Source organism: Toxorhynchites rutilus, chromosome 1, assembly GCF_029784135.1.
Source record: "Toxorhynchites rutilus septentrionalis strain SRP chromosome 1, ASM2978413v1, whole genome shotgun sequence".
NCBI classification, from domain to species: Eukaryota; Metazoa; Arthropoda; class Insecta; order Diptera; family Culicidae; genus Toxorhynchites; species Toxorhynchites rutilus.
The window spans coordinates 61295101-61315392 of NC_073744.1; the positions used below are offsets into that span (position 1 = coordinate 61295101).

The following is a 20292-nucleotide window of genomic DNA, read 5'->3' on the forward strand; positions in this document are numbered from 1 at the left end:
TTAAAGTCGTCATCAGACGTCGACACTGTACCACTGTTATTGCCAATGTCCAATTACAGGTCACAATAGCCTCGAATGTATTACTTACTGTATTTGGAAAAGAAAACCAAAAATAAAAAATGAAAATCTTTCTTGCAATTCTGCAAGAACTATTATTCAATAGTCCTTGAAGGTATGATTTTTGTAAGAAGCGTCCCAACAAATTATTGAGATATAACTTCAAATTGAAACGAAATTAACACAAATCCACTATATATTGTTATATCATTTTTTGATCTGTATCTTTTTTTTTTGAGAACTAGACTGAATAAATCAACATTGACAAGTGTCATGGAACTCCATCATACCGTCCAGGTTCATGGAGCAGCCTGATCTATCAGATGAACCCAAATGATACCGCCATTCCCATTGTGCAACAGTCTACAAAACATTACGCTATGTGTAATGGCCTCATCGCCTGTTACACATCACGGACCTTTCAGCAAATCCTGCGCAGTTCAATACGTCTAGATCACCACCAGGTTTTTCACCCACTTGGACCTACCCTTCCGGTCACCGGACCCCTCCACTTGTGCGTGAGTGCATGTGTGCGCACGAGCGAACCGTTGTGTGTGCGATGTGTGTGACTAATTTTAGCCCCCTTACGTTCGCTGGCCGCCAGTGGATCTCGGCGTGAAAAATATAAAAAGACTTTTGGGTCCCGTCTTGGTTCAAAAAAGGCAAGTGCACGGCACGACAGCAGCAACGGGCAAACAAGTAGGCAAGCGGGTATCACTGTGTGGGTGCCCCGAGAACTGTGCCAGGCAGCTGTAGTTATCAACGCCGGTGCGCTACAGCAATCAGTCGCTCAGGAGCTTGAGTCAAGTACAGTCGCTCTAGTTAATAACACCCAAGCATCATGGTAAGTGGTGGTGGACTTAGGATTTTGGGCCGATGCCCAAGACTTGTACTTTTCTTTCCCCCAATGATCTACCTTGAGGATTACCAACGTGTGTGATAAGTGGCCATTAAGGAACGGAGAAAATTCTATTATCAGTGCAAGGTGTGCGATAAATGGATCTAATAGTGACCAAATCTTGGAACTATTGTGTATCAGGAGTGAACTCAGCAGAACTATCTCGATTGCCGAAACTTTGATCTATAACTCGTATCAAATGTGGATCCAAATGATCATGCGATCATGCATCATCAACGGAGGAAAGCAGACTTGCTCGAAGAACAATAATATCTCTTGGAAGAAAACATAAGTTCATAAAAAGAATAATTGATGTGAGACATAGTGAATGTAAATTTTAAAGATAGTTACATCAATCCTAATTGTGACAATTCCATTACAAGTAGTGAACATGTGATAATAACGGTTCGAACATTATCACTTTTAGATATGCACAGAAAAGAATTAGGATAATCCTTCCTAGATACAACATTTGAAAGTGATGCTGCTTCTATAACAATCATCCTTACAACTGCTTCCGAAAAATATCTTTTATATGCTTGAAATGGTGTGTCAATCATTTCCTTTTGAATTTATCGGATGATCGATTCATTGCATGATTTTCGACAGCTAAAAAAATTAAGCTACAAAACTAGATCTCATCGAATATATCTTCAAGAAACCATACCAACCCAATGATAATTGCGAACCGAGATCAAAATTTAATTTCATTCTGAAACTTCGAATCATTGCCAACACGGAGAAAAGCAGCTCCTACTTAAGATCCATATCGCAGCCACAAGCCAACCGTTGCGGAGGATTTTCTCGTTTGCGCCGATCTAAAAATAGATTTTGTTTTCCAATTCACGATTGTGTATGCTGGGTCAGCGTGAGGTGGCACCGATTACGTAAAAATAGTTCTACACGCATTCACAATCGTACACATTTTCGAAATGTTCACAGGTCGTGAAAGTTGGTCGCTAAAAATAGCACAAGAATATATCTGACCGATGAAACACAGCCTCTGCATCCTTAGCCGATATCATCACTTCTGAAAGGATGAGATCTTGGGAAAATAAGTGCGAACTGATTAAGTCAAGACTAGCTCACTAATATGACTACTATTTATCCCAATCTACCCCGCAGTCTGAGAAGAAGGAAAAGACCAAGAAGAAGAAGGCCTCCTCCAAGGAAGAGACCCCTGCCGATACCCCAGCAGAGACCCCAGCGGCCCCAACCCCATCGGACTCCGGCTCTCAGCGTGGATCCACCCGTGGCTCGTCTTCCCGCAAGGCTAAGAAGGCCCCATCCTCCGTCTTCGTCCTCTTCTCCCAGAAGCAGATCGCCGAATTCAAGGAGGTATAGCACGATTGTCGTCTGACGAGTTTCCGAGTACGTTACTGACGATCAATTGTTTTCTTTCCTCAACAGGCCTTCCAGCTAATGGATAACGACAAGGATGGTGTGATCGGCAAGAATGATCTCCGTTCGACCTTCGATGCCCTGGGCAAACTGTGCTCAGATAAGGAATTGGACGAAATGCTTGGCGAAGCTCCGGGACCACTCAACTTCACCCAGCTGTTGACGCTGTTCGCCAACCGCATGTCGGGAGGTGGCACTGATGACGATGACGTTGTCATCAACGCCTTCAAGGCCTTCGACATGAACGGCAAGATCGACGGTGAGAAGTTCCGTTATGCCCTGACCCACTGGGGAGTCGACAAGTTCACCGAGGATGAGGTTGATGATGCATTCGACCAGATGGTCGTCGACGATAAGGGCTTCATCGATACCGCCGCTCTGATCTCCATGCTGACCGGTACCGAAGAGGAAGCGGAAGAATAAATTGCTCATCTTGCCTAAGTTGAGTCAAACAAAAAAACACAACAACTTCTATTTATTTACTTGTAAAACAACATCTAGAACAAGCAGCGACAACAACAATACGGAGAACATCTTCATGTAATCACAATTCCATTTGCTTACATCATCTGATTCTAAATTATTACTTTTATTTTCTATGATAAGACATGAATTATTAAGCTATAAGGAAAATAAAGTTATATAAAACAAACAACACAAATATGGAAAGAGTGCAAACGTATTTATTGAGAAGATGGTAAAGTTTCGTTTTGTCTGTTCTGTAGAAATTTGCTTTCAAAATTTCAAACAATACGAGTAAAGTTTACGATTGGAATTCGATGGAAATGGTTTTGAAACATACTCATATGCTGTCGGTGACTGTGGATACTTCGGTCGGAAACAGAAAAATATTTGAACCATGCTAGTGGGGTGTGCGTTCAATATTCTCTATTGAAAAATTCGAATTTCGAATTACATCAGGATAACACACCTAGATTTTTTCCGACTGAATGTTATGCACCAGAAAATGAAATATTGTTGCTTCCATGCATCGAATAGTGCGATTCACGGGTTTTGACGTAGGATTACGTCTTTCGGGAACATATTGGGGTACAAATTGAAAATCGAAAATCGAGCGCACCGAGAAAATTGTCCAATTTCAAATGCTTATTGTTCAGTCATTTCATGATGGATTGATGAGATTTTTGCGTCAATCAATTTCGGCACTCCATAACAATTTTTTACATTGAATAAAATAATATATGTCATGAAACTAACTATCGAACAATTGAAAAATCTCAACCCATATCCTAACGGAAATACCCACTTCTGATAGGTGGAAATTGACGACATATGCGGCAGGTCCCAAACAGAGACATCAAAACCAAGCTGCCTAGGGGAAACTGGCATTGCAGATACATGAAAGTAGAGGGAGCTTTTTTCCCACCGACATGTATTCCCTAACAGAGAATTCTAATCCATGGTTTCTGGGAGAAATCAGCATGTAAAAACCCTCGATAGTTTAACTAACGACGCGCACAAATGGATAGTGCTCATTGTAACTAGCGTGGGCATTACTGATTGCATACGTGCTGGCGAATAAGTTGGGAGCGATGAACAAGTGTTTTTTCGTTCCAATAAGAATCTTTCGATTGAAGAATGATGTTTTAATGAACTGAATAGAACTTATGCTTGATAGAATATAAATAAAATTTAAATTTGGAACTTTTATGTTGGTTGCTTCGTAAAACTTTTAGCACAACTGTAAGTGTAAAATTATGTATGGTAGCTATTGTGTACGACTTGAAATATTGTGTGAACGACTTGAAATATGAAACGATTTTTTTTCTCCCAAGGAAAGTTCATGCGACGAGCAAAATTGGAAAAATGAAGGAATATTCGAAAAAGTGACGAGATTCACATATGCTCTACATATCGTATTGGGTGCTGTTAGCCCAATTGAAATTCGCATTAAGGCATGTAGCATCGTGTTTCGTTGGGTTTAAAGCGAAAAGGAACTGGGTTGAATAAACACTCAGAAAATAAAAAATTATGAATTAAATTACTTTTCCATTTCAAATATATTTTCTCTATACTAAAGTAACACTTTTTTTCTGGTGAGAAAAATTGGGTTCGATAATGATAATTATCTTATATTGCTTTGATGAGCTTTTTTTTTCTTTATTTCATCCATACATAACACAGGCGCCATCTCGTCCAGGACCACAGAGGGCGGCTTAGGTACGTGATACGCACCATCTAATTACTAATCACCATCCTTCTATCATTATCACTTGGTTATGGACACTGGTGGAGTGAACAAACAATACCTAACAACCAGACAAAACGGACCCAAATCATTATCAAAGAGTTTAACAATGTAATTCTTCAAACATATCCAAAATCAGCGTGCAGCAGATAGCCTAATGGAATCCTACGTCAACTATGCGGTCGTGTCTTGGACACAACCCTCCTGTGACTTTTTTTTTCGAGGGCAGTATTTTCTCCATAATAAAAAAATTAGTGGGTTATATCTATGATATAACCGCAAGGTTCACGTGGAACTACCTTAGCTGAGCAATCATTTGTTTGTATTGATTAAATTCTTGATTGAATGAAACAGTTTCCAAATTCAATTGAGTTCAATATATTTGCTCTGTGAGTGAAAAAAATGAACAAATGCCGTGTAAAGTCAATTCATTTATTGTGATTGATTGTTCTTCGTTACAAGTAAATTTAATGACGGACCTTTTACGTTTGGTATGATGACTAGAACAAAATATATGTACGGAAGAATTATCAAACGTTTGATGAACCAGCCTAAGGCTGAAAATCTTTCCAATAAAGACAAATAAAAATTATCAACGATTATTTTATTTTACATTTCCCTCTGAAGTTTACATCCCAAAAGTGTACATACTTCTCGAATCTCGAATTTGCTTGAAACTGGGAAGTTCATTCGCTTCTAGTGGCTGCACGATTTTCCCAGGTTCCTAAGTTTAGAAGATCATGTTAGGACAGACATATTCCACTCTGCACAAAGGCAAGCGAGGACAAAAGTACTCGCAGTTTGCATTTATTTGCAGAGCCGATTTCCCCAGAAACCACGGTTTTGAAGTCTGTGTTAGGGAAACACATTTCAATCGGAACAAAAATACCCCCGATTTGTATGAATTCGCAATGCCGATTTCCCCACGCTTCATCAATTTGAAGTCTGTGTTAGGGAAACACATTCCAGTCGGAACAAAAATACCCCCGACTTGCATGAATTTGAAATACCGATTTCTCCAGGCACCTTGGTTTAGAAATCTCTATTAGGGAACACATTTCGGTGGGAACAAAAGCTCCCCCTACTTTCGTGTGTTCTTTTTCTTCTTTTTGGCTTTAAGAGGGTTTAAACTTTTCAATTCACTCGCCTCTAGGATCTTTCGTGTGCTTGCAATGCCGATTTCGCTGCTTGGTTTTAAAGTCTGTGTTAGGGAACATTTTTCGGTGAGAACAAAAGTCCCCCTACTTTCATGTATTTGCAATGCCGATTTCCCCAAGGCTGCTTGGTTTTGATGGCTGTGTTAGGGAAACCGTAAATCGGGCCAATCAAAACGATGCAGCTAGGGCGTTTAGATAACGCCTAATATTTTACAGTTATTCAATTGTTTATCTAATGAAAAACAACATTTTGTTAGTTGCGATAGATGCGTAGAAATATTTCCTATCAAGTGATGCAAACATCTCTCCTATCCAGTACGAAATGTTCGAGCTATAAGCATTCGAAATCTTTCATTTTTTCCTGCATGTTCTGTGTTTAGGTTTTCATTTTACCCTCCATATATTCCGGTTAGACGTAGTCCCACGTCAATAAAATAAAAGGAAAGAATAAAAGGAAGAATCGTTCATGCTTGCTTTAACCCAATCATTCTAGGTTTTCAAGAAAGCGCGCGTGCGAGTTATTATCGATATTGTATGTGTATAGAGCGTTTAAGCTGACTTGATCCACTAAAACTACTTAAGGAGGGGACCCTAGTTTGTAAGGTCGAAAAATAACGGATTTTTGTGATTTTTTTTCGAATGTTTGAATTAAAGTTGGTTTTGGAACATTTTGGTGATTGGTTGAGGTATATTCAAATATGTATATTTTTTATTAAACGGTTTTATTTAGCTTCACCCGTTTGTATGTACGCTTGTAAACTTGTAACTTTGTCTGTAGCGCTGTCCAACATTAATACAAATTTGACCCCCTTCCTGTTGACCGATTGATCTGAAATTTGGAAAACAGCTTTATCTTGGCAGTCATTACAAAACTGCGTATTCCACGATATTGAAAATCCAAGATGGCGGCCACTACAAAATGGCGGATTACATGTTTTGTCAAAACCTCATCGATATGGGCTTTTCCAAAACCCCATCAATATAGGTTTCAAATGAAAGGGCTTGACAAGTAAAATACAGTTGTTTATAAAAAAATGTAAATCCAAGAGGGTGGCCGCTACAAAATGGCGGATCAACCCTTCCTTCATTAATCAAAGACATTGATGATACTAAAATAAAATCGTTGGATTTACATTATCCGCATTTAATGGCCCGCGATTTTATTTTAGCCCATCAATGTCCTTGATTAATGAAGGAAGTGGTATGATAACTACTAACTGCTACTTGCTTAATTATTTTCTAGCTTTCAGTACATTATCTGTATTATTATTATGTTTAATCACAAAGGAACCGTTTAGCTTAAAAAGTTTTTTTTACTTTTTTTTATTAATTTTTTGGATGCCAATATAGTGATTATTATGATGTGTGCAGCTGGGCGCGTGGGTGCTCTCTCTGGAACTGGTGGTACGTTTTTTCTCGGAATCTAGTGGACCGATCTGACTGAAATTGGCATGTCAAAATGTTAAAATGAATTATCTAAATTGTCTCGTAGCCGTTTTTTGATATGTCGTTTTTAAAATTTCTTATGATTATTTTCCATAGTGACTTTTGTTAATTTTTTATTCGAATGGTAACCACTTTGAAAATTTTTCGAATTTTGGAAAATCACGACATAACAATTTTGATAATTTATTTTTGCAGCTGCCATCAACATGATAATCACTATATCATCATCCAAAAATTATGAGATACATCTTCGATAGAGTGAATTACACATTTCAATGAAAAACAGTGAGAGTATCGCCCGGGATGAAAACGCTACATTGCAGAACTGCCTTAATCTTGAAACGCCTGACAGATATGCAATCAGTGAAACATATAATGTTGTATGCAAATTGATTGTAAATGAGGCCGCGATTACATTGATTCGAAGTACATATCTAAACTTAATTGTACGCTCACTAATAGAAACGAACAAACAATTTTTTTATCGCACAAAGCAAACGATTTCGACCGAAGCGAGTTGAAGCAATGTAACCACACCAATACAATTCGTAAGATTTCGTAAGAAACTGTAAGCAATGTCACCGCGGCCCAAAATTTTACATGTAAACCTGCTTTCGTGCGCAGGATAGGAACCGCACAAAATAAAAAAAAATATATAGGGGGCTGTCCACATACCACGTGGACAACTTAAAGGGGGTAGGGGTTACGAAAATGTCCACGCTTGTCCACGGCCAGGGGGGAGGGGGTTTAGATAATGTCCACGTGGATTTGGTAAATATTTTTTATGTAAAACATTCATGTTTATAGTCAAACAATCTTCTCCCGCTCGGCGCTCTGCGGTAACCATGTTGCTTCGATGACCAACAAACGATAAGTGGTGTGGCTTCAAATAGCGGATTGCTTATTTAAACCAAATATGTTGCTCGTTATTGACAGCTCTGTTCGGGAATGCACACAAATCGGCAGAACAAATGTATGAGAACATGAAAATGCTTCCAGTTTTCATTAATTTAAACTGTTTAGGCATTAGTGGATTGTACTGTATAGTATATCAAACGAATCTTAGAGAATTTCCGATTCCGTTGATGTGCAAAGTATCAGAATTCGTTCGCTGTGAAAATAGTTATTAACGTTAACTTTATTTCACAAAAACGTGACCTGTTTTCTGATTTGGCACCCTTCCTGAAAGACGTAGTTCTACGTCAAAAAAACTTGATAACAAGGGTTGATTGGAGGGATGACAACCAAGACATCCGTCTAGGGTGTCACCCGGTCACGCTACGCCACTGCGTATCTCTGGAGATCTATTTCTTGCAATGATGTTTTTTTTTATTGATATCTAGTAATTTTTATAATATAATTCTATTAGGTTGTATGAAAAGTTCATGTTGCTAGTGATGACAATCAAATCGAAACACTTATCAAGATTAATCCTCGGTACACGACACATGTATTATTAGATTTGCTACAGTTCACTACATTTACCGTTCATGAGCACTTGACGAAGCATGGGTAAGAAAAGCGCTTCAATGTATGGACTACCTACTAACCCATATTCTGGATCCCGATCTGATTTAACATATCGCAATCCGAACGAGCCACTAATCTCGATGAATTCCAACTAGGATTGAGCGCTCTTGGATCGATGTTTAGAAGATCGATCCTTTTCTCTCTGATTTCCAATTTTTTGGGTCAATTCTTTGTACTCAAAAAATCACGAAAAATGATCTTTTTTTCAATTTTTCCGATCTTTTTGATTGGAGTTTTTTTTTGTAAATTTGTTTTTCATTAAACATTGATTTCAATCTCATCCAAAACCACCTGGCAAATTTCACAAAAATATTTCAAATTTCAAGGTCGTAAATTGAGGATATGGCTGTTTTGTAAGTTTGGTCATTACAAAACAAGTGATCACAAATTATATTAACACCATCAGATTAACATATTATGGACCGCTCGCGAGTTTTCTGGATCACGAAATAACCCGTGTTTTCTACACTTGATGGTTAAATCCTTGGTTTGCCAAGAATCTAACAAGGCCTACCGATGGCTCGCCTTCGTCTCATCCACATCGAAGGAAACGATCTCATTCGTGGAATCTGAACAAATGAAGTGTTCAAGTTTGCCTCAAAAAGCGTGGTCCTTAATGTGTTAACTAGGCTGGCAGTAAAAATTGTGAAGAAATTGGATGACATCGGGTCTAGCTGAAGCGTTCTTTTCTAGACCTGAGACTAATACAGTAAACAGTTATCGGCATTCGCGTTTTAACTGGTCTGGCATGTTAAACGTCAAATAAAATCGAGGGGAACTTCAATAAATTGTTTGATTCGCGTTGATCATGAAATTGGATTAACAAAAAGATTACAATGCAAGTTTCGCACTGAGTGCGACATCAGGAATGAAATTTAATTTGAGGAAATCAGTTTTCTGTAATTTTATCAATGTTTTTGTCATGAGAAAATAATGTCAATTTTCATAACATTTCAAATTACATTCGAATGCCCCTCACAGCAAATCTTCCATTTGAATATGGCGTCGATTGTTTACGAAATTCCGCTTTTTAACTGGTCCAAGGACCAATGTATCTATATATAATGTCGATAATATGAATAAAACGTGGAATAGAAAGTAGAAACAAAGTTGAAATGAAAGGGCCTGGCCGGGTAAGGGAGTAAAAAGTGCCCCCAAACCAAATCACTAGCTGTATGGCAAATATAGTAAAGGATATTAAATAAGAAATTTTGGTGGTTTATTTGAACCCCTATGTGGTTTGACGTAGGATCTATAGTGAAAAACGTACTTTTCGTTAATTTCACGCCATCCTCAAAAGATCCGAGATAAAAATTTGAAAAAAATACTGAATGTGCATCTTACTACGATGTATCAAAAAAAATTATCAAAAAAAAATTTCATCAAAAATTTTAGTACTAAAAAAAATAATGAAATCTTGAAAATTTTTTTTTTGGGATTTAGAGATTCAGTACTACTCTAATTCATATTTTAATGTGTTTCTACGGCTTTTCTAGATATGTGTGATTTTTTTCAGATTTTTTTCAGTGTTGCGCGGTATCAAAAAATTTTTTTTTTATGTTTCCAAAGAGTGGTTAGGTAAGGGAGTAAAAAGTGCCCCCAAACCAAATCACTAGCTGTATGGCAAATATTGTAAAGGATATTAAATAAGAAATTTTGGCGGTTTATTTGAACCCCTATGTGGTTTGACGTAGGATCTATAGTGACAAACGTACTTTTTCGTGCATTTCACGCCATCCTCAATAGATCCGAGATAAAAATTTGAAAAAAATACTGAATGTGCATCTTACCACGGTGTATCAAGAAAAATTATCAAAAAAATAATTCATCAAAAATTTTAGTATTAAAAAAAAATTATGAAAATTTGAAAATTTTTTTTTGGGATTTAGAGATTCAATACTACTCTAATTCATATTTAAATGTGCTCTTACGGCTTTTCTAGATTGATAAATATCGTCAAGCTGTTTTTTTTTAAATATCTAATAATAAAAATAAAATAATAAAAAAGAAAAATACACAGTACAAAAAAATGTTATAGATTTTCTGGCATTTCGAAATTTTGAAAAAAAATATAACTTTGAGACCACAAATTCGATTTGTTTTTTTATTTTAATCTTTCAATTGAAAACCACGAATACAATAAAATAATCGATTTCAAAAAAATAAAAATAATAATGCAGACGATGAAGAAAATTATTTTGTGTCACACAATGCTCTTAAAAATTCAGGAAAAATTACGCCACATGTAGAAAAAAGACACATACGAACGCATTTAAATAAAAATTTGAGCAGGAGTGGGTCTCAAAGTTATATTTTTTTTTTCAAAATTTCGAAATGCCAGAAAATCTATAACATTTTTTTGTACTGTGTATTTTTTTTCATTTTATTTTTAGTATTAGATATTTGAAAAAAAAAACAGTTTGAAGATATTTATAAATCTAGAAAAGCCGTAAGAGTACATTTGAATATGAATTAGAGTAGTACTGAATCTCTAAATCCAAAAAAAAAATTTTCAAAATTTTAATATTTTTTTAGTACAAAAATTTTTGATGAAATTTTTTTTGATAATTTTTCTTGATACACCATGGTAGGATGTACATTCAGTATTTTTTTCAAATTTTTATCTCAGATCTATTGAGGATGGCGTGAAATAAACGAAAAAGTACGTTTTTCACTATAGATCCTACGTCAAACCACATAGGGGTTCAAATAAACCACCAAAATTTCTTATTTAACATCCTTTACAATATTTGCCATACAGCTAGTGATTTGGTTTGGGGGCACTTTTTACTCCCTTACCTAACCACTCTTTGGAAACATAAAAAAAAAATTTTTTGATACCGCGCAACACTGAAAAAAATCTGAAAAAAATCACACATATCTAGAAAAGCCGTAGAAACACATTAAAATATGAATTAGAGTAGTACTGAATCTCTAAATCCCAAAAAAAAAATTTTCAAGATTTCATTATTTTTTTTAGTACTAAAATTTTTGATGAAATTTTTTTTTGATAATTTTTTTTGATACATCGTAGTAAGATGCACATTCAGTATTTTTTTCAAATTTTTATCTCGGATCTTTTGAGGATGGCGTGAAATTAACGAAAAGTACGTTTTTCACTATAGATCCTACGTCAAACCAGATAGGGGTTCAAATAAACCGCCAAAATTTCTTATTTAATATCCTTTACAATATTTGCCATACGGCTAGTGATTTGGTTTGGGGGCACTTTTTACTTCCTTACCCGGCCAGGCCCTTTAAGCGAAAAAAATTAATTTTCTTGATTTTTTTTCCAAAAACTGTAGGAATGTCCACGTGGACAACAGAGGGAGGGGTATAAGAAATGTCCACGCTTGTCCACGGAGAGGGAGGGGGTGTCTAAAATCATGCTTTTTCAGTCCACGTGGTATGTGGACAGCCCCTAGGAGGTTGTGTCCAAGACACGACCATATTGTAAAACTACGCTGTTATTTTATTCAAGTTGTTTGTTAACATAATAAGAACCGCACGTTTTGGGACAAACTTGAACACTTAATTTGTTCGGATTCCACGAATGAGACCGTTTCCTTCGGTGTGGATGAGACGAAGGCGAGCCATCGGTAGGTCTTGTTAGATTCTTGGCAAACGTAGGATCAAGTGTAGAAAACACGGGTTATTTCGTGATCCATCCGTAACAGACGGAACGCGAAATACGAGAAAACTCGTGAGCGGTACGCAATATGTTAATAACTTCGGATATTATTTTAGAATGCTGCAAAATTTTAGAAATAGCTGTTTAGTAGAATGATTTGGTCGCTCTGAAATGGTCATTTGAATGATCATTTTATGCTATTCTCAAAAGAATACTGTTAATATTACTATTATTGGCCTTGAAAAAAGTTGCATCATTTTGCTACTGACAAGCAAAACCCAATCACATACATAATTTTAGAACGACATTTACTTTCTTGATGACTAAATTAAATAATTTTAATTTCTTGGTGAAATTAATTATGTCTGTTAATCTCAATAACAGTCAGCTCGCGCAGTCCGAAGCCGCCGGACGCAAAGTTGTTCGTGTCCGTTATTGTGTTGGAACAATACCGTTATCGGTTTCGCTGAAGTGATTGTTTCGCCCTAACGGGGTTTCCTTTATTGCGAGAGTGAAGTGATAAGTAATCACAACCAGCGGAAGGGAGAAGTCCTCCACTGCGGGCGCTGTGAGCGTGTGCCGTTCCATCGTCATCGTATTGTGGTGCGATACACCATTGCTGTTGTGCCAAGCGATCATCACGTGGTTCGATTGGAGCACCGTTACAAATCATCCGCACCGTGCGCTTCAAGTATTTAAGTATATATATATTAGGTTAAGGATTTAAAAAAAAAAAAAGAAAAAGCATAATTGTATATCTGCCATAATGGCAGAGTGCGATCCTCTTGATATGGACATTGAGTCTGATGTTTCCTCCTCACTAACTACTGGGAAGACGCTTAAACGCGTTCCCCCCTCAGACGATGTCTTTTCAGAGGAAGAGTTAATCAACCTCAACAAGCCCTCTTCAAGAAAATTGGCAAACTTTTCCACTTCGCCCCCTCAATCTCCCGCTCCCGCTTCCGATTATCTCCCGAACTTGCCTCCCAGCCCAACAGTTCCCACTTCCGCTCAACAATCGACCTCGTCCTCCCCCTCAGTTGTCCCCTCTCCACGTATCAAGGTCTATCCAGAAGATGCATCTGGATCTGGCCCATGGGTTGTTTTCTTCCGGCCAAAACCCAACGGGAAATCGCTCAACGTCATTCAGATCATGAAAGATCTGACAAAAAATTATTCCTCCGTGGTCGAAATTAGAAAGGTTCGGCCGAACAAACTGCGTGTTGTCGTGGCTGACCGGAAGCAAGCTAACGAGATTGTTGTCGACAATAGGTTCGTACTAGAATATCGCGTCTATGTGCCCTGCCATAACGTAGAAATTTCGGGGGTGATTACAGAAACGGGTCTGACGAGCGCATTAATAAAAGAGGGAGATGGCAGATTTAAAAAGCTCCCTTTGACGAAAGTTAAAATTTTGGACTGCCATCAATTAGGAAAAGTGTCCCAGGAAGACGGAAAAACAAAATTCACGCCGTCCGACTCGTTTCGAGTAACTTTTGCTGGTTCCGCCCTCCCTGACTACGTTATGGTGGACAAATTGAGGCTTCCGCTGCGTCTCTTCGTGCCAAAGCCCATGACTTGCAACAAATGCAAGTCAGTTGGTCACACAGCAGACTACTGCGCCAACAAGGAGCGCTGTGCCACTTGCGGAGAGCAACATGTGGGCAAATCCTGCAGTGCGACTGAGCATAAGTGTCCATATTGCGGGGGGACCCCACATGAGCTCTCAGCTTGTGAAATTTACAAGAGTCGCTGGGAGAAACAGAAGCGCTCTTTAAAGAAACGCTCGAAACGCACTTTTGCGGAAATTTTAAAGGGCACTTCTCCACAGGCCCAACAACAACATCCAATCTCCTCACACAATATCTTTTCCACGTTGCCAGTTGACGAAATGGAAGCGGACACAGCTCACGGGGGCACACCGTTTATTTCCCAAGGGAATCCCCGGCGCAAAAATGTGACCACTCCCTCCCTCCGGTGATATCCCCTGTTAGCTTGCCTAAAAAATCGAGTGCAGCGGACAAGCCAAATCAGGTTCCTCCTGGCTTCCGTGGGAATAGTTCACCTTCGAACGACCCAGCACTCGATGGGACATCAAAAACCCCAACTGTCCCTATTTTTCCGTCCAGCTCAACTTCCCAATCGGGATTTATAAAGTTGTCTGACCTTTTGGATCAAATCTTCAAGTGTTTTAACGTTTCCGACTCCATCAGAACCATTGTCATTTCAATGCTTCCAGTATTAAAGACAATTTTGCAACAATTGATGCAAACATCCCCCCTCCTAGCAATGATTATCTCTCTTGATGTCTAATTTAAATAGCGAGGTCGGAGATATAACTGTTTTACAGTGGAATTGTCGTAGTCTTATCCCTAAATTGGATACATTCAAATTTTTAATTCATAAGTTCAATTGTGATGTTTTTGCTCTGTCCGAAACTTGGCTTTCTTCGCGAGATGGTCTCTTTTTCCATGATTTCAATATTATACGCTTGGACCGTGATGACAGATACGGAGGGGTGCTATTAGGGATTAATAAGTGCCACTCATTTTTTCGAATTGACCTTCCACCTATTGGAGGGATTGAAGCTGTTGCTTGTCATGCAAACATCAGAGGCAAAGACCTCTGTATTGTCAGCTTGTATTGGCCTCCGAGAGCTGCGGTTAGCCGCAAGCAACTTGTTGACATGTGCTCACTCCTTCCTGAGCCACGATTGATCTTGGGAGACTTTAACTCTCACGGAACTGCCTGGGGGGAACAGTACGACGACAATCGTTCATCGATGATATATGACCTTTGTAACAGCTTTAATATGACCGTTTTGAACACTGGGGAAACAACACGTGTACCTAAACCTCCTGCTAACCCAAGTGCTCTTGACCTCTCGCTTTGCTCGAATTCATGATCGTTAGATTGCAAGTGGAATGTAATCCAGGACCCCAACGGTAGTGATCACTTGCCAATCAAAATTTCCTTCACCATTGGGTCGAATTCTTCAGAATCTATAAACATGGCATATGACCTCACAAGACACATTGACTGGAAAAAGTATGCGGCCGCGATTGCTCTAGCCATCAATTCCAGAGATGGTTTACCTCCATTGGAGGAGTATAACTTCCTTTCTCGTTTGATCTATGACAGCGCAGTTCGCGCTCAAACGAAACCCGTTCCAGGTTCCACCATTTCCCGAAGGCCTCCCAATCTATGGTGGGATAGCCAATGTTCCAAGCTTTATTTAGAAAAATCGAATGCATTTAAAGCTTTCCGGAAACGTGGAACTCTTGAAAATTTTCAAACGTATTTAGCCCTTGAGAATCAGTTCAAAAATTTGATCAAAGGGAAAAAAACGTGCTTATTGGCGAAATTTCGTGGGAGGTTTGTCACGAGAAACGTCAATGAAAAAATTATGAAAAGTGGCTCGAAACATGAGAAATCGCTCTTCAACGAATGAAAGCGAAGAATATTCACATCGATGGATTTTTAATTTTGCACGAAAGGTTTGTCCCGATTCCGCTCCCGTGCAAAAAATTGTACGAGATATACCACAAGATAGATGCGATCTTGATTCTGAGTTTTCGATGGTAGAATTCTCTCTTGCTCTCCTTTCATGTAACAATTCTGCTCCGGGATCGGCTCGAATTAAGTTCAACTTGTTGAAAAACCTCCCTGATGTGGCGAAACATCGCTTGTTGAATTTATTCAATCGGTTTCTGGAGCATAATATTGTTCCAGATGATTGGAGACAAGTACGAGTTCAAGATAGCTATTCAAAAACCCGGAAAACCCGCGTCCGACTTCAATTCGTACCGCCCAATAGCAATGCTGTCTTGTATACGGAAATTGTTGGAGAAAATGATCTTGTTTCGCCTTGATCGATGGGTTGAAACGAATGGCCTACTCTCAGATACACAATATAGGTTCCGCAGGGGCAAGGGGACGAATGATTGTCTTGCGTTGCTTTCTTCGGAAATTCAAATGGCTTACGCCGGAAAAAAACAAATGGCTTCAGTATTCTTGGACATAAAGGGGGCCTTTGATTCAGTTTCAATAGAGGTCCTGTCAGACAAATTACACTCTCGGGGTCTGCCGCCTCTATTGAATAATATGTTATATATCTTGCTTTGTGAGAAACATTTGAATTTTTCTCACGGGGATTCGACAGTAAGTCGGGTCTCCTACATGGGCCTCCCCCAGGGCTCATGTTTAAGCCCCCTTTTGTACAACTTCTATGTAAGCGACATCGACAATTGCCTTACACAAAATTGCAGCCTAAGACAACTTGCAGATGATGGAGTGGTGTCTGTCGTAGGATCAAACGAATCCGACCTGCAAGGACCCTTACAAGATACTTTGAACAATTTTTCAACCTGGGCCATTGGGCTAGGGATCGAATTCTCCACGGAGAAAACAGAGATGGTGGTTTTTTCTAGGAAGCATAGACCAGCAAAACCAAAGCTTCAACTTTTAGGTAAACCGATCACTCATGCTATGTCATTCAAGTACCTTGGGGTCTGGTTCGACTCCAAATGTACTTGGGGGGTCCATATTAGGTATCTGAGTAAAAAATGTCAACAAAGAATAAACTTTCTCCGTACAATTACCGGCACCTGGTGGAGAGCCCATCCCGAAGATCTTATAATGTTGTATCGAACAACTATTCTCTCAGTGATGGAGTATGGCAGTTTCTGTTTTCAATCAGCTGCCAAAACACACCTCATTAAACTCGAGCGAATTCAGTATCTTTATCTCCGTATCGCGTTGGGATGTATGCCCTCAACGCATACCATGAGTCTCGAGGTTTTGGCAGGCCTACTCCCACTAAAAGATCGCTTCAATTTATTATCTCTTCGGTTCCTCATCCGGTGTAAGGTTATGAACCCAGTGGTGATCGGAAATTTTGAGCAGCTGATCGAGCTAAATTTTCATTCTGGATTCATGAGCTCATATCATGAATTCGTCTCCATGCAGGTTGATCCTTCTTCGTATATTCCCAACCGTGTTTGTTTTCCTGACTACATCAATTCCTCTGTACATTTTGATCTGTCCATGAAGCAGGATATCCATGGAATTCCAGATTATCATTGATCGGGGATCGTTCCTACGATTTTCGAAGCAAAGTATGGGCGTGTCAATTGTGATAATATGTACTTTACTGATGGGTCCTCTATGAATGAGTCCACAGGATTCGGAGTGTTCAACAATTTTTTTAGCACCTCACACAGTCTTCAGTATCCTTGCTCAGTGTATATTGCTGAATTGGCAGCAATACACTGGGCGCTGGACAGCGTCGCCTCACGACCTGTTGAACACTATTACATTGTAACGGATAGTCTGAGCTCTGTCGAAGCTATCCGTTTAGTGAGGCCGGAAAAGCACTCGCCGTACTTCCTTGAGAGAATACGAGAAATTTTGAGTGCTTTATCCAGACGCTGTTATGTCATTACCTTTGTCTGGGTCCCTTCACATTGCTAAATTCCGGGTAATGAGAGGGCTGACTCATTAGCAAAGGTAGGTGCAATTGAAGGCGATATTTATCAGGGTCAAATCGCCTTCAATGAATTTTATTCTTTAGTTCGTCAAAATACCATCGTTAACTGGCAACGCAAATGGAACGAAGATGAATTGGGCCGGTGGCTCCACACAATTATCCCTAAGGTTAGCCTCAATCCGTGGTTCAAAAGTCTGGACTTGAGTCGGGACTTTATTCGCACCTTCTCCCAACTCATGTCCAATCACTGTTCGTTAGACGCGCTGCTTTTTCGTTTTAATCTTGCCGACAGAAATCTCTGCGGTTGTGGCCATGGTTACCACGACATCGAACACGTTGTTTGGTCGTGCGAGTTGTATTTTGTCACCAGATCGAATTTAGAAAACTCCCTTCGGGCTGGAGGAAAGCAGTCCAATGTGCCAGTGAGAGATGTGTTGGCTCGGTTAGACCTTGATTACATGTCCCAAATATATGTTTTCCTTAAAGCTATCGATCTTCGAGTGTGATTGTTCATACATCCTTTTCCCCTCCTTTTCGTCCTTCGCGAGCTATCGGTTCCCTTCCTACTAACATTAGAATAAGTTGAATTGTAAATACATATTAGATGTAAGGATAGTTTTAAGAATTGAGTGTGAAGTGTCAGTGTGAATGAGAATGTGAATGTGAATGTGAGTGCGAGTGTAAACACACATCTTCTTATATCCCATCCTTTTCCTAATGAAAATGTGTCACCCTTCTAAACTCGAGTCGACCGCGAGTAATCGGTTTCCTATTTCATTAACCATAGAATTAAGTAAACAACATGTTGATATATGCTAGTTGAAATATAGTTAAGAGTTTGGCTCCATTAAACTTATGTAACTGAGCCTGTAAAAATAAACGGATTAATAAAAAAAAAAATCTCAATAACCTTAAAAAGAGTTGCATTGCTTCATTATGATCAACATCAGCGCAAATGTCATCTTTGTTGAATGCAGTATTGCGATTGGTACGTGAACCCAAATAACTCACAACATTCCAGCACGACATTCACCATGTTTCCTCAAATAATTATGTGGCGCCCAACCTTAACGCCTGCTTCGCCATAGCGTCAGTTTGATGCTTTGATACAATGTCAAAAGCACCAACAAAGCCCTTATGACGACGGAAAACAAGCGAGGTTAACACTAGGTTTACGGACGTTTCTTATATACCTATCCCCACGAACACGCGTCATTTTGACGCAACACATATATAACAACACTTAGAAAGTAATTTAATTATATACTATAAATTGAAAATTGAAATATGTAAAATTGAGGTTCACGATAGTATTACTAATACTATTCAATAATTATATAAACTATTCTAGTATTTCATTTTTCAACTCGACTCGCACTCTGACATCAATTGAAATTCTGCGTTTCATTCTTTCTATTGTTGTTTATCGCTTGTTTCATTTGATTTAACAATATCGGACCAAATGTCGGTATATTTCTATATATTACTCATATATTATTGTTGTTTACATGTTAGAGAATTTAAACATAGACATAGAGACATAAACATAGAGATTTTCGATATTTCAATATATTTCCATAATACCAAAATCCGTTCGCTTAGTTATTAACGTTAACTTTATTTCATAGAAACGTAACCAGTTTTATGATTAGCACCCTTAATGAAAGACGTAGTTCTAAGTCAAAAAAGGAAGTGGGTTCCCAGCAAACATTAAATCGCATAACAAGCGTATATATAACATCATATGCCCTAAAATTTGGTTGGCATATAATGCGCCTAACTGGCATATGCATGCAAAAGTGGAGGCCATATACATACATGGCAAATGCTTACCAAATTTGTTTGGATGAATATGCAACTTTGACCGGCTATAATAGCGATTATGTTGGAATTGAATTGCGATCTAATATGAATATATTCATTAATTGTCAAAGCACCAAATACGACTTTTGCCATACTCATATATGATTTATTACAGACATAGAAAAAAAACAAATGGCGCAAAATATTTTCGTGAAATGTTTATTATAACCTCACGAATCGCCATTTTTATATATGAGTATTTATGTTCGTAGAAATAATAATTGATTGATTGACTTATGTTGGGAGTGGAATATGAATGTTTAAAATGACACAGATTGATGTTTGATGGAAACTGCTCCGATGTGGGTTCGAACTCCGGTCGTCTGGATTATCATCCACCAGCTATCTCGCGCGGCTATCTGAAATTGAATTCAACAGCGGTTAAAACTTTCGAGTGCATCAGCATTTCATTGACATTTCAATATGATGTAATATGTTCTTTATTAGGATCTAATATGATTTACTGTTTCATGATTTTCTTCAGCATGCAACACGATTTACTACATTACTGAATCGATTTAAATTATACGCTTAAACGACACATAAACTGCATCAGCGTAATATACGCATATTATGCGGATTAATTATATTTTACGACAATATATATCATAA

General features: G+C 38.4%; 1 protein-coding gene across 1 annotated transcript; it reads left to right on the forward strand.

Moving 5' to 3' along the window:
- The first annotated feature begins 736 nt into the window (after window positions 1-736).
- Window positions 737-3017, forward strand: LOC129769463 (myosin regulatory light chain 2). Its single transcript, XM_055771760.1, has 3 exons — window positions 737-901; window positions 2081-2293; window positions 2366-3017. Exons 1-3 carry the CDS (start codon window positions 899-901, stop codon window positions 2777-2779), a joined length of 630 nt encoding a protein of 209 aa, XP_055627735.1. The 5' UTR covers window positions 737-898; the 3' UTR covers window positions 2780-3017.
- The last annotated feature ends 17275 nt before the right edge of the window (window positions 3018-20292 follow it).